Source organism: Rattus norvegicus, chromosome 1, assembly GCF_021556685.1.
Source record: "Rattus norvegicus strain SHRSP/BbbUtx chromosome 1, alternate assembly SHRSP_T2T, whole genome shotgun sequence".
In the NCBI taxonomy this organism is placed as follows: Eukaryota; Metazoa; Chordata; class Mammalia; order Rodentia; family Muridae; genus Rattus; species Rattus norvegicus.
The window spans coordinates 221,798,986-221,822,101 of NC_141534.1; the positions used below are offsets into that span (position 1 = coordinate 221,798,986).

Consider the following 23,116-nt stretch of genomic DNA (forward strand, 5'->3'; position numbering starts at 1 on the left):
CTCAAGAAGGATGACCAAAATGCAAATGCTTCACTCCTTCTTTAAAAGGGGAACAAGAATACCCTTGGGAGGGAATAGGGAGGCAAAGTTTAGAAGAGGGGCAGAAGGAACACCCATTCAGAGCCTTCCCCACATGTGGCCCATACATATACAGCCACCAAACTAGATAAGATGGATGAAGCAAAGAAGTGCAGGCTGCCAGGAACCGGATGTAGATCTCTCCTGAGAGACACAGCCAGAATATGGCAAATACATAGGCGAATGCCAGCAGTAAACCACTGAACTGAGAACGGGCCCCCCATTGAAGGAATCAGAGAAAGGACTGAAAGAGTTTGAAGGGGCTTGAGACCCCATATGAACAACAATGCCAACCAACCAGAGCTTCCAGGGACTAAGCCACTACCCAAAGATTATACATGGACTGACCCTGGGCTCCAGCTGCTTAAGTATCAATGAATACTAAGAGTACCAGTGGAAGGGGAAGCCCTTGATCCTGCCAAGGCTGGACCCCCAGCGAACTGGATTGTTAGGGGGAGGGAGGTAATGGGGGGAGGATGGGGAGGGGAACACCCATATAGAAGGGGAGTGGGAGGGGTTAGGGGGATGTTTGCCTGGAAAAGGGCCAAGGGAAAAAATTTGAAATGTAAATAACAAATTCCTAATTTAAGAAAGATGGAAAAAAAGACCTTTATAGGGGTTGGGGAGTTAGCTCAGTGGTAGAGCGCTTGCATAGCAAGCGCAAGAACCTGTGTTCGGTCCTCAGCTCCGGAGGAACAAAAACAACAAAAAAATTTATACATTTTTTATTATTTGACTGTGGTATTCAATCTTTCTTCTTTGTTTCTTTTTTTCTCTCTTTCCTTGTATGTTTTTTCAAAACAGGTCTTTCCATGTAGCTCTGGTTGTCCTTGAACTCAGAATGTGTAAAGGCAGTCATCTTTGAACTCCCAGAGATCTACTTGTCTCTACCTCACAAATTTTCAGATTAAAGGCATATGGCATTTGCCAAGACCCACTTGGTGATGTGTAAGAAATGGCACGATATAGTTCTTGTCCCTGGAACAGAACCAGCAGGGTGTGAGAATTCACGAATGTCAATTGTTGCTGTATGTGAAAAGTTTAGTTGTATAATAGTGTATATATATATATATATATAGTGTATATATTTCATGTTCCTCCTTCGAGGAATGTCCTTTCCTTTATAATGGAGTTAATAACTCCATAATAAGCATGAGTCTGGGAGATGAGGGTGTGACTATGTCTCAGCAAACACTGTGACTCTCAGGGCAGCCCTTAAGGCTGTTGGAGAGGACACTGAAAACATGGGTTCAAAAATATACAACTTCTCAACTATGCAAAATATAAGGATGCAATATACATTGTATAAGGAATAGAGGTAGCTACACTATGAGTCAGTTTTTCAGAAAGGTACTATGAAAAGATATAAAGAGATTTAGGGAGTGGCGATTGTGAAGCAAGATCCCATTCAGCTAGGGTTATTATTATTATTATTATTATTATTATTATTATTATTATTTATACTTAGACAGGATGGTGGATTTCTGAGTTCAAAGTCAGCTTAATTTAGGTCCAGGGGTTGTCAGAATGGTAATTTCAGGGCCTAAGAATCAAGGGGCTGGGGTCATGGGATGATGATTCATGGGATAATCAAAAGGGAACCTGGGGTAACAATTAAATTAATATGTGGAATAGAAGACTGGGCTTTTTGGTCTGCAAGAGTGAGTTAGACAGACAGAGAGAGAGAGAGAGAGAGAGAGAGAGAGAGAGAGAGAGAGAGAGAGAGAGAGAGAGAGAGAGAGAGAGGTCTGGAGTTCTCCAGTGTAAGTAAAAGACAGAGAGGACCCTCTGGAAAGCTGACGTGAGCATAGGCTTCCAGCTTGAAGCCATGATTTGATTTTGAATCTTTTGTTTTGCTGCTATCAAACAGCCCTTGTCTCAGAACCTCTCTCCAAGCTGAGGCTAGTCCTTGGTAGACATCATCATACCTGGCCCACATGTTTTCTTCATTTTCCAATTTTCTATTTCTCTGTGCATTTTTGACATATTAATGGTTGATATATGTATAGCAAAGCTTCTTTCCCATTGTGTAGGCTGCCTTTTGACTCAGTTGACCATTTCTGTTGCTTTACAAAAGCCTTTTAATTTGATAAGTTTTAATGTGTTAAATCTTTTCCTTACATACTAAGCAACTGGAGTTTTATTAGAAAGTCTTTACTTATGTCTGTATCTTTTGCTGAAAGCCCTGCATTTTTATCTAGAAGTTTCATTAATTTTTTAATAGGGAAAGATGTTATATATAATCTACTTTTATTTATCTGATAATGCTTAATTCTTTCCTACATTTTCATTGCAAATATAATTCTTTGTTGACTGGCATTTTCTGTTAGCAGTTTGAATTTATTTCCATGTTGTCTTTGAATTAGTTTCTGACAAGAATTCAGCTCTAAAGTGATTGAATATTCCTTGTATATGATAAGTCATTTTTTCCTGATTATTTTCACCATTGTCTTTTGAAAAGTTTTATTATGGTATTTTAAGTGTAGTTTTTTTGGAATAACTTCTTAGATAGGTGTATATATGTTTTATACACACACACACACACGTGCGCTCGCGCGCGCGTGCGCGCACACACACACACACACACACACACACACATAAAATTTGTGAGTTTTAGTCCATTACTTATCCTCGGACTCTTGTCATGCATAGGTTATTTTGCCTTACGGTATCTCGTAAGTGTCTATGACTCTCTTCATTTCTCTTTACTTGTTTATCATTATGTTTCTCAGATTGTGCCACGTAGGTTTTCTCTTAAAGTATTGATTGCTTTATTATCTTGAGACACAGCAAGTACGAAAGAACTGTTGACCAAGCAATGCTTGGAAAACCCAATCACCAGCTACGTCTCTAGGATGATTTTACAGCCTCTAGTTTAGGAAATTGACTTATTGAAATTTCAAATTTTTTATGTATCTAATTCTTTATAGTGTTAACATTGTTTCCACTTTGTAGTCATGCCCATTTCCTCAATGAGCTTCCGTCACTTTCTCAAGTTTGTATAGTAGAGAAGAGGAGAAACTGCATTCGAGTCTGAGTAGTCCTGTGGCATTCTTTATGACCAGCTCTGGGCCATTCAAAAGCTGCCTGCACCTCTTTTATCCAATGCACTATGGTCATAAAAGAAGATCACAATGGTACCTGCATGGTTGTGCTTTTCAGAGATGAGGGTGTGCTTGTCATATTCAGACTATACAATTTCAATAGACCCATCTCCAAGTTGGTTGATTTCTCTCCTGCCTGTTTAACCAGGCCATCGAACCCTCATATGTACCATCTTATTTCAGCCTTCAGATCCTGAGTTAATAGGTTTCACCTTTGCATAATTCATCAGCTACTCTCTCTTAAAACAGTGTTTCTTCATTCTTATTATTTTCTCCAGAAACTCCTCTTATACTCAGCATTTATTACATTCATTCCCTCTCTTCTCCACATTTATCAATTACCATTTTGTATATCCTATCCCCATTGTGCAATTCTTTCCCAGTCTTTCCTGGCTTGTTTTTTCATGGTTTGCTTAGTTTGTCTTAAAAACAAAACAAAACACAGTGACTCTGTACCCCCTGATCAGGGGTAGCAAGGCCACAGTGGGCCGCCCCCTCACATTAGTCACCGATTAAGAATGTGCTCCACAGACTTGTCTATAGGCCAGCCTTACAGAAGCATTTCCTCAGTTGAGGCTCCCTCTTTCCAGATGATCAGAGCTTGTGTCAAGCTAATAAAAAGTAATCAGAACAGCAATTTACAAAAATATCTTTTACTTTTTTTCTCCAAACATACATGTTATTTATTTCATTACTCAAGTACTTAATGTCTTTGGTTGTAACATTTGCTCTGACCTGATCTGGTGAACAGTATTTGATCTTAGTGTAAATCTATGCATAGTTTTCATATACACTGGTTTATCTGATGGGAACATTCCAGCATCTTCCTGTAATAATAATGAAGTATTTGCTTTTCAGCTACTCCCCATGGGGAGACAACACAATGTCAATATATGCATGGTATTATTTTTCTAATATAAGAAATGTCAATTTCTAAACCCTGCTTCCCATAAGTTAAATATGGGAATGTGATTCTGCATTATTATGAGTTATGATAATCGCTATTATTAACTTTTAGATACATTTCACTGAATTCTTTATCTCAGTCTTCCCAGATACAATGATACAAAAAGGAGGAACTGCATTTTGTTCTTCTGAATGTGATTACACAGAGTTCAGACTTTCAGGGCTTTCTGTATGTACTCACAACATTGATTGGGCTTAGACTATTTCTAAGCACTACTTGATTGCACTGTGGTCACACTATTGTGTGCATGGCTTCTAGCAATGCTTTTTAGTCTTTATTTAGACACATGAGACCCAGTTCACAGCACTGCTAAGTCATTTCTATGTTTTCTATGAAGGCTCCCATGAAGATATGTCTGTTCAAGAAATCAAATCAATTTTAAACATGAAAATCTAGCTGGGTATAGTGGCTCACAACTCTAATCCCAGCACTTAGGAGGTTGAAACAGGAAGATTTATGTGAATTTGAGGCTAGCCTGGGCTATTTAGTGAGTTCCAGAGGTGAGTTCCAAGACTGTAAAATGAAACTTGTGTGAGAAAACAAAACACAAAAGCAAAGCAAAACTAAAGTATGATTAAAATATGCAACGATCTCATTCGCGTATCTATTTCTTCATATTTCAGATTCCATTGAGATTTATTTTGTGATTTTGTGAGACAATAATTCACATACTGAAAATATATGGGAGAATTAAAACTATTAATTTGAGATCTTTTGGACAGTTTCAGGCCACAGCGTGAGGAAAAATGACAAACAAGAATAGAGAACAAAGCTTATTTTACATACAAATGTTTGAAAATGTTGTGATGGGGAAGAGCTATTGATCTTCTCTATCAGAAGGTTCAAGTCTTTTCCTGAGTCTCCTCATGGCTGACTTCATCTCCTGGTTCCTTAGAGTGTAGATCAAGGGATTGAGCAGAGGGGAAATAACTGTGAAGGTGACAGAGATGGCTTTATCTGTGGGGAGAGCAGTGAATGGTCTGGCATAGACATAGATGCAGGGCACAAAATGCAGGGTGACCACAGTGATGTGGGAGGTGCAGGTGGAGATGGCTTTTTTCCTGCCCTCTCCTGAATGAGACCTAAGCATCATCAAAATGACTGTGTACGATACTACCAACAACACAAACCACAGAGTAGCAACCAGACCATTATTGGAAATCATCAGTAGCTCAAGAACGAAGATGTCTGTGCAGGCAAGTTTGATGACCTGGGGGACATCACAGTAGAAAGTGTCAAGAACATTGGGTCCACAGAACGGAAGTGTCAGCAAGAGAGAAATCTGCACTATGGAGTGGGCAAAGCCCCCCACCCAGGAGGCCGCTATTAACCCAATGCAGCGGCCTCTGCTCATGATGGTCACATAGTGCAGGGGCTTGGAGATGGCCACGTACCGATCTAGAGCCATCACAGAGAGAGAAAACACATCCACTCCCCCAATAAGGTGGAAGAAGAACATCTGAGTGAGGCAGCCGTTGAAAGAGATGGTCTTTCTGTCTGAGAGAAGGTCCACCAGAACCTTGGGGGCAGTGATGGAGGAAAAGCAGATGTCAGCAATAGACAAATTCCTGAGCAGGAAATACATGGGGGTGTGAAGGCGAGACTCGTAGGTCACTGTGACCATGATGAGCAGGTTCCCCAGCAGAGTTGTCACGTACACCAGGAGAAGGAAGAGAAACAGCACCATGCTCACTTCGTGACTTTGGGTCAGGCCAAGGAAAATAAGTTCTTTGACCCTGGTGTAGTTTTCCATCTCATTTAATCTTCCTCTTTCTTTGCTTTTTTTTGTCTTCCCAAACTTCTTAAATGAAATTGTGTTCTTCTACTTTGCCAAAGTGCTTAAACGTAGCAGGGTTGTCCACCTTTTAAATATTGTAATTTAGCTGGTGATCAAATCTGGTTACCAATTGCAAAGCAAGGCATTATTTCTTTCTCTATGGAGCAATGTTAAGAGAAAGTATAACAGGTAGTGACACTTAAGCATCATATTTTAAAAAGGAAACAGTATTGAGGTACAGTTTAATGCCTTAACAGTTTTCTCTGATTTAATAAAATCTACTCAAGTCTCTTGGTCAGGTATCTTACTTTGGGGGCCACTTTTTAAGAGCCTAAAGTGGAAAAACCATTTCAGGTTCCGTGTTTCCCTGTCTTCATTTTTTAACATTATTATTAATTTTCTACATTGCACAATGTCACATTTGGACAAAGACCATGTGCAAGTTTTAGATATCTGAAATGTGTTTTTTACTTCTCTGTAGTCTGCCACTCAGTTGCTGAATAATGGGGATTCTAGTTCATTGCCTGAGTACTGCAGACAGTATTAATATGACCAATCAGGGAGAAGGAGGTAACTGGGCCAAGGGGAGACTCACATGAAAGGGTAGAGGCCTGAAGAAGGACATAGATTCCTGCTCCTATTGTGGATTGCGAATTGCAGCCTCTGGCAGACACCTGGAGATCTGCCTCCCTCTCCCATCGTGATCCTCATTCCCCATCCACATCATCATTATCATCATCATATGTATTCATAGATTGCTGAGGAAGAACAATTGTAGAGTTAGCAGTTTTTGGCAGTCTTCTCATCTCAAATGCCAAGGTACCTTGTGAATGAATGGCTCTTGTGTATTCCTATAAAGAAGGGATTTTACTAATTTTTAGTAGATGAAGAAAGGTGAAATAATTTTCTCAAAATCAATATAAACTGAAATTTGGTGGGATTACATTCAATTCCAAAGCCATTTGATGCATTATAATAGTAATTGTTCAAGAATTCAGCAGGCTCGAGTTATTCCTTCAACTCATTTTTGGAGTAAAGGTAGTAGAAAAAAGTCTCAAAATAGTTATTTGTCTAAACAGACATAAAATTTCCAGATAAACCCAGAGTCATCCCAAGAGCAACCTACTGCATCACACATCTGCAGGAGCCTCCACAAGGCTGTGTTGTGGAGGTCATGTTCAGAAAATGGAGGCAGACTCCTTTAAGTTAGATTTAATTATATTCCTTGCACTGAATTGTCTAGGAATTTCAGAGACATACATTTAGTCAAGGCATCCTTCAGGCCTTTCTCACACATTTTGTGATACTTATAGCACTGTTAGGGCTGGGCTAACGCACATCTTGTCAACACAGACACAACTGCAACAAAGATATTACTCTGGAGAAATGTTCTTGTGGAAATACAAGTGTTTAAATCCATCTACAGCCATGGGAACCACAACAGCCTTCTATCTAGGGCTTATATTAGAAAGGAGGCAAAGGATTGTCACAGTCTGGAAGAAAAACAGAGGTGGATAAAGAACAGGGGTGAAAAGACACAGCCACACAGAGAACACAAAAAGCAGGGCAGTGGGTCAGTATAGGGAGCATGCAGTGGAAGAACTTGTAACAGACCATCCCTTGCCTCATTACCTCAGTAAAACATGTTTTAATGTTGTATCCTATGTTCTTGTGTATTGTTTGATGAATGAATGAGTGATAAAAGCCTATTGCCCTCTAACCAAAGTTGCATAATCATGAGGAGATAGAAACAGAATAGAGACACATTGTCCACCCCACCCCCAACTTCAGGTTCATATTGTATTACAGTGGTTTTTGAAAACATCTGTCTGACGAATCTCAACTGACAGAAACTCCTTACATTGATTTTAACATGCAAGTAGCCACATATTAGACTCTCAAAAGATTCCTGATAGCATATCTAGTGCACGAGAATTCTACATTTTTTAAAACATACCCTTATTTTCAATACTCGACACACACCTCTGTTGTGTTTGTGTATGTGTGAGATGGTTATCTCTGGTCTGAAATATCTGATATCCCTGGAAAACATTCAAAGACAATTTTGTTAAACATCAGTGACATCATCTGAATTTCAGCATGCACAGCCTTAATGACAGATAGCTGCTAAATGTCTTTACCCACTCTCTTTGATCTAAAACTTCAAACGAAAATCATATGGTATTCAGCACAGCATGCAGCAACATAATTCTTGGAAAAAGATGTGCAGTTGAAGATTTTAGTGCCCTTGCTCCATTTTCATGAGAGAAGAAGTGAACTCAAGGGTTTGCCTCTTTAAGACTCTTGGACTTGGACAGTGTCCCTGTCTTATGCTCAAATCCCTCAACCTCAGGCTTAATATAAGAATGACAAAGAGAATATCCTTGGACAGAAAGTAGCAGTAACTGATTCTAGATTTGATGATGCAGTTTCAATGGGATTCATTAAAATGCTATCAAAACATGCATGTCTGTGCTCACAGACATCAACACATTATGGGCCGTGTACAAACTCCTTAGAGGCTATAGAAGAGACTATTAGATTTATATATTTTGCATTCTGCACTAGGCCTCTATGTTGTGTCCTGATCCCTTAGTCTCAGGCCTGTTATGAGAGCTACTGGGCAAGGATGTGGAATTGGAGTGACTAGTTTCACTGATGGCAATTACTCAATTGTTGTTAACAGTTACAGCAATCTGGGAAGAAGCAGAGACCCGCTATGGAAAAAACCCACTACAAAGTCCATGTCTGTGTTATCTAATGATAAGAGAGCAATAGGATTCCCTCACTTTCTTCTTACTCTGCTACATTAAAAGTTTGCCAAACGGGAATAGAGAGGCAAAGATTAAAACAGACACAGAAGGAACACCCATTCAGAGCCTGCCCCACATGTGGCCCATACATATACAGCCACCCAATTAGACAAGATGGATGAAGCAAAGAAGTGCAGGCTGACAGGAGCCGGATGTAGATCTCTCCTGAGAGACACAGCCAGAATACAGCAAATACAGAGGTGAATACCAGCAGCCAACCACTGAACTGAGAATAGGACCCCCGTTGAAGGAATCAGAGAAAGAACTGGAAGAGCTTGAAGGGGCTCGAGACCCCTTATGAACAACAATGCCAAGCTACTAGAGCTTCCAGGGACTAAGCCACTACCTAAAGACTATACATGGACTGACCCTGGACTCTGACCTCATAGGTAGCAATGAATATCCTAGTAAGAGCACCAGTGGAAGGGGAAGCCCTTGGTCCTGCTAAGACTGAACCCCCAGTGAACGTGATTGTTGCGGGGAGGGCGGCAATGGGGGGAGGGTGGGGAGGGGAACACCCATAAAGAAGGGGAGGGGGAGGGATTAGGGGGATGTTTGCCTGGAAACCGGGAAAGGGAATAACATTCGAAATGTAAATAAGAAATACTCGAGTTAATTAAAAAAAATAAGAAATACTCAAAAAAAAAGTTTGCCAAACAACATATCTAAAACATGTCCAGGGTCTGTCTTCATTTTTTCAAAAGCATGAAAGATGTATATTTGAATATATATCTTTTTACATGGAAACAGGCTTTGAAGAAGTTAGAAAGACTGGCCTTCCAGTGATTTCATAATCCTTCATCAAGCAGAAAGCAATAGAGGCCCCTGAACCTATTTTTTTCCTACGGGCCACAAACTCTGCCTCATCACAGTGATCCAGGGTTACATTCACCTTTAGTTTGACTCTTGCTTTCATTCCTAGCCATCATCTAGTATATCTATTAAAAAACAACTGATATGAAGAAAGGGGGAGACAAAAGTGCCCTTTGTTAAAGGAATGAATACTTTCACAAGTTCAGCATAAGGAAGAGCAATTGGCCCATGCAATACACTTTGTTGAAGAAGAATTTGAATAAGCATATCAATGGTTTGTTATATTTTGTAAATAACAAATATACTTGTGGCGATTCACATCTGTAATCCCAGTACTCCAGATAGAAGCAGAAGGATCAGAAGATTAAGAGCATCCTCCACAATATTGTGAGGTGGAGACTGGCCGGTGGTACAGGACTCCTACTCCTCCTAATATTTAATTAATTTCTCTAGGAATCAGGAATGAGTAAGATAGTGAGACAGAAACATATACCTCTGACATTCTAGTGGGAAGATAAAGTCATTTTAAAACAAATTAAATTAGCAGGGTATGTTGGTACACAATTTTAATTGTAGCCTTTGGAAGGCAGAGGTAGGAGGCTCTCTCACAATTCAAGGTCTGCCTGGTCTGCACAGTGAATTCCAGAACAGACAGGACTACATGAAGAGACCCTGTCTCAAAAAGCTACCCAAAATTTAATTATGGAATTACTTTGGGCGACAAAATATAAACAAAACAAACAAGAGTTAAAAATAGAAAGTGACTTAGTAGTGATATATTATTTTTTGAAGTATTTATTTTAAATTACCGATGTGTGTACATGTGTAGGTTCAGGTGCCTGTGGAATCTGAACGACAACATCATTTCTGTCTGGAGCTCAAGTAGTAGATATTTGGTTTAGTCTCTATGAGTCCCCAGGGCTGGAGTTAGTTGACTTTTAGGTCTTCTTGTGGTGTCCTTGACTCCTCTGGCTTCCTCAGTTCTCCCCCATACTCTTCCACAAGACTCCCTGAGCTCCAACTTATGTTTGGCTATGGGTGTGTGAATCTGTTCCCATCAGTTGCTGGACAAAGCCTCTCAGAAGACAGTTATACTAGGTTCCTGTCAGCAAGCACAGCAGAGTATCATTAATAGTGTCAGGGGTTGGTTCTTTCCCATGGGATGGGTCTAAAATTGGGCCCAGTCATTGGCTGGCCATTCCCTCAATATCTCCTCCATCTTTATCCCTGTATACGTCTTGCAGGCAGGACAAATTTTGGGTTGAAGGACAAATTTTGTGGGTGGGTTGATGACCCCCTCCTTCTGCTGGAAGTCCCACCTGGCTACATGAGATGGCCCCTTCAGTCTCCATATTCCCAGTTGCTAGGAGTCTTAGTTGGGCTCTCCCACCTAGGAGTCTTCCTGGGGGTGCCTCACTCCCCCATCTGCCTGAGGTCTCAGGCTTGTTCCAGAGATAACTCCACACCTGTTTCCATTCTCTCTCCTAGCCCTCTCCCCAACTCCCTAGTCTTCTCACATCTGTTCCCTACCCCAGTTCCCTTTCCCATTCCCTTTCCCAGCCAGTTCCCTCTCTCCATTCACCTCAGATCAGATTATATAATTTCAATGGTCACCAAAAAGTTTGATTCTTTCTTCTGTGTCATTAATTGTACAACTGAGTCCTCAGAGAAATTTTCATTTCAGCCCACTTTTTATAATCCATTTTGATATGTTTTGAATCTGAGCATCAGTTTAATTAATCAATTATGGACTTTTCTCAACTATTATCTCCTAAAATGGTGTTTCTGTGAGGGGAAATGGACCCAGCCATCAGACAGAAGAACTGGTAAGGCTGAGTGAGCCCAAAGCCCATGAAACTCAAAGCTGAGAATGGTAGGAGTAGGACCAGCTTTTTGTCTTTCCCTGCTCTGGAACACAGTAACCATGACACCCCACTGAGAGGATAACTTGGAGTTCTCCATGCTAACAAGATATCTAGATAGGACCAAGTGTTCAACCAATGAGCTTTTCTTCCTGGGCATTCCTTTCTGTAAAGGGTATTTACTCCCTGGTTCACCCTGAGTAGGGTGTTTTCATTCACACCCACCATCAAATAAAGCAGTTTGAAAAAGCAAGGATCATCTCTTCATCAAGGACCACCAGAGGGGGAGCCTTTGGGTTGTTAAGAGCTCAGCCTAAATCTGGAGAAGGTCTTTTCTCTCCCAGCCCCTCAGTACTCAAAGCACTCACTAGGAACCAAATTAGCTTCTGTCCCTGTCCAGGGTTCTGCCTTTCTTTTCCTTCCTGGTGAGTTAATGCCCAAAGTGGAAGCTCAGACGGGGACCCAGTTCCCAACTTCTAGAGGTCAGTAGCGTCTGGGTACATAAGAGACAGGGAACCACAGCATCCCTTCCCAGATTCTGCTGTTTCCCACTGGGGAAAACACGGACTGAGCACACCCATTACAGACTCCCCTGAGCAGCGTGCCAGCAGTGCTCAGGGCACTCTGGGGGCAGGCCCAGTATTTCTGCATTCTCAATATTTTCTTAAGGAACTCCTGCTGTTCTCAGCATTTATCACATTCATTTGCTTCCCTCTCCACATCTGTCAGTCACATTATAGTGTATTGTTCTGTCTTTTCCGTGTGCAATCCCTTCTCACTCAGTTCATTATAATTTTCACTTGTAGATGTTTTATTCTAATCATAAATCTGCTTTCTTCTTTCAGATTCATCTTCACTCAGATTTGAAAAAGTTATGCACAAGCTTTCCCATTATGTTCTATTTTTCTCTAACATATAGTTTCTTGATAGTAAAGCTTGTCCTTACCTGACCTAAGTTTATGGCATGATTTTGTTTGAGTTAATATAAATTCACACATAGTCTTTGGATATCCCTTTGCCCATCTTAGTACTCATCTCCGTCTTCCTTTGGAAACAATCCACAAGCACTATGTTTATAGAGTTATTTTCTAACTCCTATAACGTATAACTTCCAATGCCTATTTGTCTTTAATAAATTAAATATGGGATACGTATTATTATCAGTTATGATCTTATTATTAAGCTCATTTGAGTGGCTCCTTTACTTCAGTCTTCCTAGATACAATGGTACAGAAGTAGGAAGTAGGAAATGATTTTGCTCTTCTGTATGTGATTACTGGGAGTTTAGTTTCTAGGACTCTCTGTACTCTCTACACAGGGTGTCTGGGAATTGAAATGAAGATGTTTCTTCAAATACTACTTGTCCCTGTTGCAATCACACTATTGTGTACACAAGTTGTAACAATGTTTTAAAATATTTTTTGACACCCATAATCCTGAGACTTAACGATGAGTGTCAAGGCAGCTTGGCTTCTATAGTGAGTTCCAGGCCACCCTGCCCTACAAATGATACCGAGTGTCAAAAAACAAAAAAACAAAAAACAAAAAAAATCAACCCGAATCCTCAAAATTGAAAAAGATTAAGACAAATTTGAGTTTGGAATTAATTTGTACATGCCTTTGTTTCTCTCATCCCAGATTCAAGTGGGATTTACTATAAATAAATGGAGTAGGTTCTATTTAGATATTGAAACTGTAGAGGGCTATTGATATGCTAATTTGACATTATTTTACTTAACATACTACAATAAAGGAAGCCACAGAGCAGTACATATAAGAAAAATAAAAATGTTTATTCATTGTGTTGAATATAATTTTTTCGAAAGCTCAAATCAATTATGTACAAGGTGAATGTTAAGTATAGGGTATCTAGCTCCAGAGTCTTTTTTTTTCCATCTTTATTAACTGGAGTATTCTTTATTTATTTTTCGATTGTTATTCCCTTTCCCGGTTTCTGGGCCAGCATCCCCCTAACCCCTACCCCTCCCCTTCTATATTGGTGTTTCCCTCCCCATCCTTCCCTGTTACCGCCCTCCCCACAACAATCACGTTCACTGGGGGTTCAGTCTTGGCAGGACCAAGGGCTTCCCATTCCACTGGTGCTCTTACTAGGCTATTCATTGCTACCTATGAGGTCAGAGTCCAGGGTCAGTCCATGTATAGTCTTTGGGTTAGCTCCAGATTCTTGCTTTTATGGTTTTGTATATCAAGGTTTTACAAAGGCAGACTGTAAAGAAGTGTGCAGTCACATAGGAAAGAGTCATAGAGAATGAATGACAGTAGGGAACCTTTAAAAGCCATTTATAGAACATTCTCTCCTAAAACAAAAGGATATACCGTTTTCTCATAACCTCATGGTACTTTTTCCAACATTGACCATATAATTGGGCACAAAACAGGCCTCGACAGATACAGAAAGATAAAAATAATCCCATGCGTGCTATTGGACCACCACAGGCTAAAGCTGGTTTTCAATAAAAATAGGGAAGAATGCCCACATATACATGGAAGTTGAACAATGCTCTACTCAATGATAACCTGGCCAAGGAAGAAATAAAGAAAGAAATTAAAGACTTCTTAGAATTTAATGAAAATGAAGGTACAACATACCCAAACTTATGGGACATAATGAAAGCTGTGCTAAGAGGAAAACTCATAGCTCTGAGTGCCTGCAGAAACAAACAGGACAGAGCATATATCAGCAGCTTGACAGCACACCTAAAAGCTCTAGAACAAAAAGAAGCAAATACACCCAGGAGGAGTAGAAGACAGGAAATAATCAAACTCAGAGCTGAAATCAACCAAGTAGAAACAAAAAGGACTATACAAAGAATCAACAGAACCAAAAGCTGGTTCTTTGAGAAAATTGACAAGATAGATAAACCCTTAGCCAGACTAAGGAGAGGACACAGAGAGTGTGTCCAAATTAACAAAATCAGAAATGAAAAGGGAGACATAACAACAGAATCAGAAGAAATTAAAAAAAAAAATAACCCATCAGATCCTACTATAAAAGCCTATATTCAACAAAACTGGAGAATCTGGAGAAAATGGACAATTTTCTAGACAGGTACCAGGTACCAAAGTTAAATCAGGAACTAATAAACCATCTAACCAATCCCATAACTCCTAAAGAAATAGAAGTAGTCATTAAAGGTCTCCCAACCAAAAAGAGCCCAGGTCCAGATGGGTTCAGTGCAGAATTCTATCAGACCTTCATAGAAGACCTCATACCAATACTATCCAAACTATTCCACAAAATTGAAACAGACTGAGCACTACTGAATTCCTACTATGAAGTCACAATTACTCTTATACCTAAACCATACAAAGACCCAACAAAGAAAGAGAACTTCAGACCAATTTCCCTTATGAATATCAATGCAAAAATACTCAATAAAATTATTGCAAACCGAATCGAAGAGCACATCAAAACAATCATCCATCAAGATCAAGTAGGCTTCCTCCCAGGTATGCAGGGATGGTTTAATATACAGAAAACCATCATCATAATCCACTATATAAACAAACTGAAAGATAAAAACCACATAATCATTTCATTGGATGCTGAGAAAGCATTTGACAAAATTCAATACCCCTTCATTATAAAAGTCCTGGAAAGAACAGGAATTCAAGGCCCATACCTAAACATAGTAAAAGCCATACACAGCAAACCAGTAGCTAAGATTAAATTAAATGGAGAGAAACTTGAAGCAATCCCACTAAAATCAGGGACTAGACAAGGCTGCCCACTCTCTCCCTACTTACTCAATATAGTTCTCGAAGTCTTAGCCAGAGCAATCAGACAACAAAAGGAGATCTATGGGATACAGATTGGAAAGGAAGAAGTCAAAATATCACTATTTGCAGATGATATGATAGTATATTTAAGTGATCCCAAAAGTTCCAGCAGAGAACTACTAAACCTGATAAACACCTTCAGCAAAGTGGCTGGGTATAAAATTAACTCAAATAAGTCAGTAGCCTTCCTCTTCACAACAGAGAAACAAGCCAAAAAAGAAACTAGGGAAACGACACTCTGCATAATAGTCCCAAATAATATAAAATACCTCGGTGTGACTTTAACCAAGCAAGTAAAAGATCTGTTCATAAGAACTTCAAGACTCTGAAGAAAGAAATTGAAGAAGACTTCAGAAGATGGAAAGATCTCCCATGCTCATGGACTGGCAGGATTAACATAGTAAAAATGTCCATTTTACCAAAAGCGATCTACAGATTCAATGCAATCCCCATCAAAATACCAATCCAATTCTTCAGAGAGTTAGACAGAACAATTTGCAAATTCATCTGGAATAACAAAAATACCAGGATAGCTAAAACTATTCTCAACAATAAAAGGACTTCTGGGGGAATCACTATCCCTGAACTCAAGCAGTATTACAGAGCAATAGTGATAAAAACTGCATGGTATTGGTACAGAGACAGACAGATAGACCAGTGGAATAGAATTGAAGACCCAGAAATGAACCCACACACCTATGGTCACTTGATTTTTGACAAAGGAGCCAAAACCATCCAATGGAAAAAAGAGCATTTTCAGCAAATGGTGTTGGTTCAACTTGAGGTCAGCATGTAGAAGAATGCAGATTGATCCATTCTTATCACCCTGTACAAAGCTTAAGTCCAAGTGGATCAAGGACCTCCACATCAAACCAGATACACTCAAACTAATAGAAGAAAAAGAGGGGAAGCATCTGGATCACATGGGCACTGGAGAAAATTTCTTGAACAAAACACCAATGGCTTATGCTCTAAGATCAAGAATCGACAAATGGGATCTCATAAAAGTACAAAGCTTCTGTAAGGCAAAGGAAACTGTTGTTAGGGCAAAATGGCAACCAACAGATTGGGAAAAGATGTTTACCAATCCTACAACTAACTGATAGAGGGCTTATATCCAAAATATACAAATAACTCACGAAGCTAGACTCCAGGGAGACAAATAACCCTATTCAAAAATGGGGTTCAACCGAACTGAGAACGGGACCCCCGTTGAAGGAATCTTAGAAAGGACTGAAAGAGCTTGAAGGGGCTTGAGACCCCATATGAACAACAATGTCAACCAACCAGAGCTTCCAGGGACTAAGCCACTACCCAAAGACTATACATGGACTGACCCTGGACTCCAACTGTATATGTAACAATGAATAGCCTAGTAAGAGCACCAGTGGAAGGGGAAGCCCTTGGTCCTGCCAAGACTGAACTCCCAGTGAATGTGATTGTTGGTGGTAAGGTGGTAATGGGGAAAGGATAAGGAGGGGAATACCCATAGAGAAGGGAAGCGAGAGGGGTTAGGGGGATGTTGGCGCGGAAATCAGGAAGGGAAATAACAATTGAAATGTAAATAAGAGGTCAGTCGCAGCAAGGTGCTGCAGAGTCGGGTTGTGGCTCACGTGCCTTGGACCAAGATGCCGCGCTTCGCCTTGACCATCATCCGCCATGGCGAAACAAGACTTAACAAGGAGAAAATCATTCAAGGGCAAGGAGTAGACGCGCCCCTTTCCGAGACTGGGTTTAGGCAAGCAGCCGCCACTGGTCAGTTTCTGAGCAACGTGCACTTTACCCACGCCTTCTCCAGTGATCTCACGAGGACTAAGCAGACCATACATGGCATTCTGGAGAAAAGCAGATTTTGCAAAGACATAGCAGTGAAGTATGACTCCAGACTTCGGGAAAGGATGTACGGGGTTGCAGAAGGCAAGCCGCTAAGTGAGCTTCGGGCCATGGCCAAAGCCGCTGGAGAAGAGTGTCCCATGTTCACCCCGCCTGGAGGAGAGACAGTAGAGCAGGTAAAAATGCGTGGAAAGGATTTCTTTGATTTCATTTGTCAGTTGATTCTGGGCAAGGCAGGCCAGAGAGAAAACTTCCTCCCCGGAGCGCCAGACAACTGTTTGGAAAGCTCTTTGGCGGAGGTTTTCCCCGTGGGAAAACACGGCAGCTTGGGGACGGACCCCAAGCATGGTGCCCTGGGTTTAACCGCCAGCATCTTGGTCGTGAGCCACGGGGCTTACATGAGAAGCCTCTTTGGTTATTTCCTGAGTGACCTCAGATGCTCACTGCCAGCCACAATAGACAAATTCGAACTTTCCTCCATCACTCCCAACACTGGCATCAGTGTCTTCATCATCGACTGTGAGGAAGCACGCAAGCCAACCGTCCAGTGTGTTTGTATGAACCTCCAGGAGCATCTAAACAAAGGGGTTGAAAAGCACTGAGTCCAAAGCCCCCAACCGTGGGGCTCCGAATGGAGGGCCTTGGCCTCTTGTGTTTTCGTCCTCTGCCCCTGCTGTTTAGAAGCAGGTGAGACTTGTGCCATAAAGCCCCACTGGGGTCCTGACTGTATCCGCTGTTAGTGGGAATCCACTCAGAGTCAGCCTGGTTTTTCTGAGACACCATTTTCTACCATGATTTTGTCACCCTGTGCTGTTATGTCTGTGAACTATTAACTTATGAGGACACTCAGCATTGCACACGGGGGATGAAGCCTTTTCTCCACATTCTCCTTTCATTGGCCTCTATGTCTAGATGGTGTTGGCTGTTGAAGATCATTTAATGTTTTTCCACTCACTCACCAAGTGCTTGCAAGAAAGAATGGTTTAAATAATTCTCCCGCATTTGCAGTGATTGTGTCAGAGTCCACAGTGTTCAGACTGAAGCTTCTTACTGTCATCCGTGTGTAAAGGGAAATGGCTGAATGCTCTAGCGTCCTCTGGAGAAACTGGCTCTTGGGAATTATTATTATCATTGTTATTGTTATTATTGCCTCAAATACAGCTGAGGGACTGAAGGGACTAGGAGTACTTCCAGTTACCCTGAGAACCCCAGTTCAGATCCCTTTACCCATATTGGGCAGCTCACAGCTTCCTGGAACTCCAGCATCAGGGAGGCAGTGCCCGCTCTGGGCCTCTGCAGACACTTGCACACATGCACACAAATAAAAGTAGTAAAAGCAGCCTGGGGGAAGGAAGGAACACACTGCCTGATCAGACACATTACGATCCTCTGAGAAGAAGGCAAACACAGCTTTCCAGCAAAAGCGGTGGGGGTGGGGAATGCTCAAGTTACCCTCGCTTTGTATCCAAGCTGCCTGTGAAGACTGGTTGACCCATCCAAAGAAGAGGTGCTGAAAACTGGTACGCAGAAGGCTCAGAGGAGTGACCTTCCTCCAGGTGGCGCTGTCGGAAAGGGATTTTGATTGCTGCTCAAGAGTCCTCAATTAGGAAACTGGACTGCTAAAAATGCCAGGCCCACACTACAGCCTCAGGAAAATGTAACACTGGGCCCAGATATAGAGGAGTTTGACCAGGAAGAGCTGGTAGGATTGAGAGCTTACTGAACAGTAGGTGACAAACTTAAGAAACCTAGAAATACAGTTCACCTGCAAAGGGAGGTGTAGGTCAAGGCTCACCACAGTTGACTTGCCTGCTGTAAAGTGCTACTAGGTCCTTCTGTCTAGACACTTTGTGGGGGCGCTGCCAACACTTTGGGTACTGGTGGCCCCACACTAGGGATTTACTTGAGGTTCCAAATGCACGTGTACCTTGAACAAAGACATCACTGACATGAGTCCAAAGTGTGACCATGTTCTGAGAAACCAAAGGACATGATTAAAGGCCGTAGAAAAGTCTCCCTATGGGTGACAGTGAACTTCAGTTCAAAAGTCATGTCGGCATTTGGGGTGAGTGTTGGGTTGTGTGAATCTGAGAGGAAAGTTATAAAAACCTGAGGAGTTTGGAGGTGTCGCTCAGTGGGCCCTGGCTTCCATCACAAGTGGAGAAAAATCAGAACAGAAACCTGCTTTTTTAAGAGAAATCCAGTGTTAGGTCACTCCCTCCGTGTAGAGCACCACTGGAAGTCCTGGTGCGGAGCTGCTGTGAGACAGAGCAGAGCTCATAAGCAGAGTGGGTGAGCAGCAGTATTGTTCTACTGCCTTTCAAATGCACATAAATACCCAGCTCTGTAGTCTTCCTTTTACCCATACTGTTTGAGGGTATTTATTTGGGAATGTATGGCTCTACTTAATTGTAACCAGTATTCTACCGAATGAATAAAGATCTTTGGTTTATAGAGGGAAAAAAAAAGAAATGTAAATAAGAAATACTCAAATTAATAAAGATGAAAAAAATGGGGTTCAGAGCTAAACAAACAATTCACAGCTGAGGAATGTTGAATGGCTGAGAAGCACCTAAAGAAATGTTCAAAATCTTTAGTCATAAGGGAAATGCAAATCAAAACAACCCTGAGATTCTACCTCACACCAGTCAGAATGGCTTAGATCAAAAACTCTGGGGACAGCAGTTGCTGGTGAGGATGTGGAGAAAAACGAACACTCCTCCATTGTTGGTGGGATTGCAGATTGGTACAACCATTCTGGAAATCAGTCTGGAGGTTCCTCAGAAAATTGGACATTGCACTACCTGAGGACCCAGCTATACCTCTTATGGGCATATACCCAAAAGATGCCCCAACATATAAAAAAGACACATACTCTACTATGTTCATAGCAGCCTTATTTATAATAGCCAGAAGCTGGAAAGAACCCAGATGCCCTTCCACAGAGGAATGGATACAGAAAATGTGGTACATCTACACAAAGGAATACTACTCAGCTATCAAAAACAATGACTTTATGAAATTCATAGGCAAATGGATGGACCTGGAAAATATCATCCTGAGTGAGGTAATCCACTCAGAGAAAAACACACATGGTATGCACTCATTGGTAAGTGGATATTAACTCAAATGCCCAAATTACCCTAGATGCACAGAACACATGAGACTGAAGAAGGATGACCAAAATGGGAATGCTTCACTCCCTTAAAAGGGGAACAAGAATTCACTTCAGAGGGAATAGGGAGGCAAAGTTTAGAAGAGAGGCTGAAGGAACGCCCATTCAGAGCCTGCCCCACATGTGGCCCATACATATACAGCCACCAAACTAGATAAGATGGATGAAGCAAAGAAATGCTGGCTGACAGGAACCAGATGTATTTTTCTTCTGAGGGACACAGCCAGACTATGCCAAATACATAGGCGAATGCTGGCAGCAAACCACTGAACTGAGAATGGGACCCCTGTTGAAGAAATCAGAGAAAGGACTGAAAGAGCTGAAGGGGCATGAGACCCCATATGAACAACAATGCCAACCAACCAGAGCTTCCAGGGATTAAGCCACTACCCAAAGACTATACATGGACTGACCCTGGGCTCTGACTGCATAGGTCGGAGCAATGAATAACCTAGTAACGGCAGCAGTGGAAGGGGAAGCCCTTGGTCCTGCCAAGGCTGGATCCCCAGCGAACCGGATTGTTAGGGGGAGGGAGGTAATGGTGGGGAGGGTGGGAAGTGGAACACTCATACAGAACGGGAGTGAGAGGGGTTAGGCAGATGTTGGCCTGGAGACTGGGAAAGGGAATAACATTTGAAATGTAAATAAGAAATACCCAATTTAATAAAGATGGAAAAAAAAGCCATTTATAACAAGTGTTTGTTGGTTTAAATAGGAAGGCTGAAATCGGTAACAGTGTTACCTTCATAGAACACCCCCCCCACACACAAAATCATAGAATAACTGCTAATAAATGGATGTCTAGGTGCTAAAGACATAGAATTTTGAGAGTGATGACTCTAATGACTCCCGTATGTCTCAAAATCAAAACTCTGTCCTGCAGACCATTGATAGACAACTGTGGTGCTTCTATTATAGTTTGTTTATTCCTTACTTTCCTTTAGTCTCTCTTCAAGGGTTATAGTCTTCTTGCTTAACTTTCTATTGATGTCTATGTTTACAAACAATTTTATGAGTCAGATCTTTCATATACATACAGTATTACTCTAGTTAATTATACCTACCTGAGTCCTACCATAAAAAATGTGACTCAATTATATGCTTCCCTTTTCCACAATCAGTAATGGAACTATTCTACCTCAGAAAGTATGAGTCTTTTCCTCAGTCTCTTCATGGCTGACTTCATCTCCTGGTTCCTGAGGGTGTAGATCATTGGGTTCAGGACAGGGACAATTATATTTAGGGTGATTGAGATGGCTCTGTCCATGGGGAGGGCAGTGAAAGGTCTGGCGTAGACATAGATGCAGGGCACAAAGTGCAGGGTGACCACAGTCATGTGGGAGGTACAGGTGGAGATGGCTTTTCTCTTTCCCTCTCCTGTGTGTGACCTTAGCATTGTCAAGATGATTGTGTAGGACACAAGGAGAAGAACAAACCACAGTGTCGTGATCAGGCCGTTGTTTGAGATCATCAGGAGCTCGAGAACAAAGGTGTCAGTGCAGGCGAGTTTGAGGACCTGTGGGACGTCACAGTAAAAATTATCAACAACATTGGGTCCACAGAAAGGAAGTGGGAGCAAGAGAGAGATCTGCACAATGGAGTGGACAAAGCCCCCCACCCAGGAGGCTGCAATGAGGGCTGTGCACCGCCCTTTACTCATGATGGTCACATAGTGCAGGGGCTTGAAGATGGCCATGTATCGATCAAATGCCATCACAGAGAGCGAGAAAATGTCTGCCCCACCAAGCAGATGGAAGAAAAAGATCTGAGTGAAGCAGCCATTGAAAGAGATGGTCTTTCTTCTTGAGAGAAGGTCCATTAAGACCTTTGGAACAGTAATGGAGGAGAAGCAAATGTCCAAGACAGAGAGGTTGCGAAGCAGGAAGTACATGGGGGTGTGGAGGTGGGACTCCCAGGTCACAGTGACCATGATGGTGACATTTACCAACACTGTTGCTATATAAACAACAGATAAAAAGAAAAATAACAGTAAACTCAGTTCTTGAGATTGGGTAAGGCCACAAAAGATAAATTCAGTAACCTTGGTGTGATTTCTCAGCTCCATTGAATGATATTTCCTCCTCTGTCTACACCTATGAAGGAAATGCTAGCATTATTGAAGCAATAAATAAGATTTGCATCTGATAGAAAAATGCACAGGCATGTAATTGTAGCATGTTCTTCAGGGACTTCCTGTTATCTAGAAAAGCACTTGATCCTGTTTGCATCAGCTTTACTATTAGCACAAGTGTGGTTTACACTGGACCATTTGTTCTCACGTTGTACTTAGTGGGCACTTGTGAATTCTGCTACAGTTTACCTCTGAAACTCTAGGGAGCCTTATGACAGGGTACCCAGCTTCTGGGCTTCCTCCAGCTCTGAAAATCCAAATAGCCCAATTTTACTACATTTTGTTACTATAGTTTAAAAGCCAGTGAGATGGCTCAGCACGTTAAGGCATATTCTGACAAGTCTGAAGACCTGAGTTCATTTCTCAGAACTTACATGGTGGAAGGAGAGAACAAATGCCTACAAGTTGTCCTCTGGCTTCCAAACCTTCACAGTGTCATGTATGTACTCTTATATATGTGTGCTCTGTCTGTGTGTCTTACAGCAACTGGAATGAATTGCCACTCTCCAATAACATAATAGGGATCCACATGGATAGAGATTATTATTTTAGGAACAACCACATGTTTAAATACAATGTTTCCTAACATCATACTGAGACTTATGCGGTAGATTTTATTATCTCACTTTAGTGATACCAAATTCAGCAGAATAAAGGAAAATAAAATCTCCAAGGTCATATAGACATGGCAGGGTAGAAATAAGACAAATTTCTTCTGGATCTTCATTCCTGGGTTTCCCTACTACCTCCTATTAATTTCAG

General features: G+C 41.3%; 3 protein-coding genes across 3 annotated transcripts; 1 reads left to right on the forward strand and 2 right to left on the reverse strand.

Annotated features, from left to right (window-relative positions):
* Nucleotides 1–4,966: 4,966 nt before the first annotated feature.
* On the reverse strand, nt 4,967–5,902 carry Or4d10c (olfactory receptor family 4 subfamily D member 10C). The gene is given in 1 exon segment (NM_001000245.1): nt 4,967–5,902. A coding segment is annotated over 1 exon segment (936 nt).
* Nucleotides 5,903–16,789: 10,887 nt separating this feature from the next.
* LOC148007866 (fructose-2,6-bisphosphatase TIGAR) lies at nt 16,790–19,520 on the forward strand. Its single transcript, XM_087601588.1, has one exon. It carries the CDS (start codon nt 16,844–16,846, stop codon nt 17,648–17,650), a length of 807 nt encoding a protein of 268 aa, XP_087457714.1. The 5' UTR covers nt 16,790–16,843; the 3' UTR covers nt 17,651–19,520.
* Nucleotides 19,521–21,352: 1,832 nt separating this feature from the next.
* Nucleotides 21,353–22,288, reverse strand: Or4z4 (olfactory receptor family 4 subfamily Z member 4). The gene is given in 1 exon segment (NM_001000246.1): nt 21,353–22,288. A coding segment is annotated over 1 exon segment (936 nt).
* Between the last annotated feature and the right edge of the window lie 828 nt (nt 22,289–23,116).

Bases quoted from the DNA above. Each gene is read 5' to 3' on its own strand.
- LOC148007866 (XM_087601588.1), top strand. From the start codon at position 16,844: ATGCCGCGCTTCGCCTTGACCATCATCCGCCATGGCGAAACAAGACTT.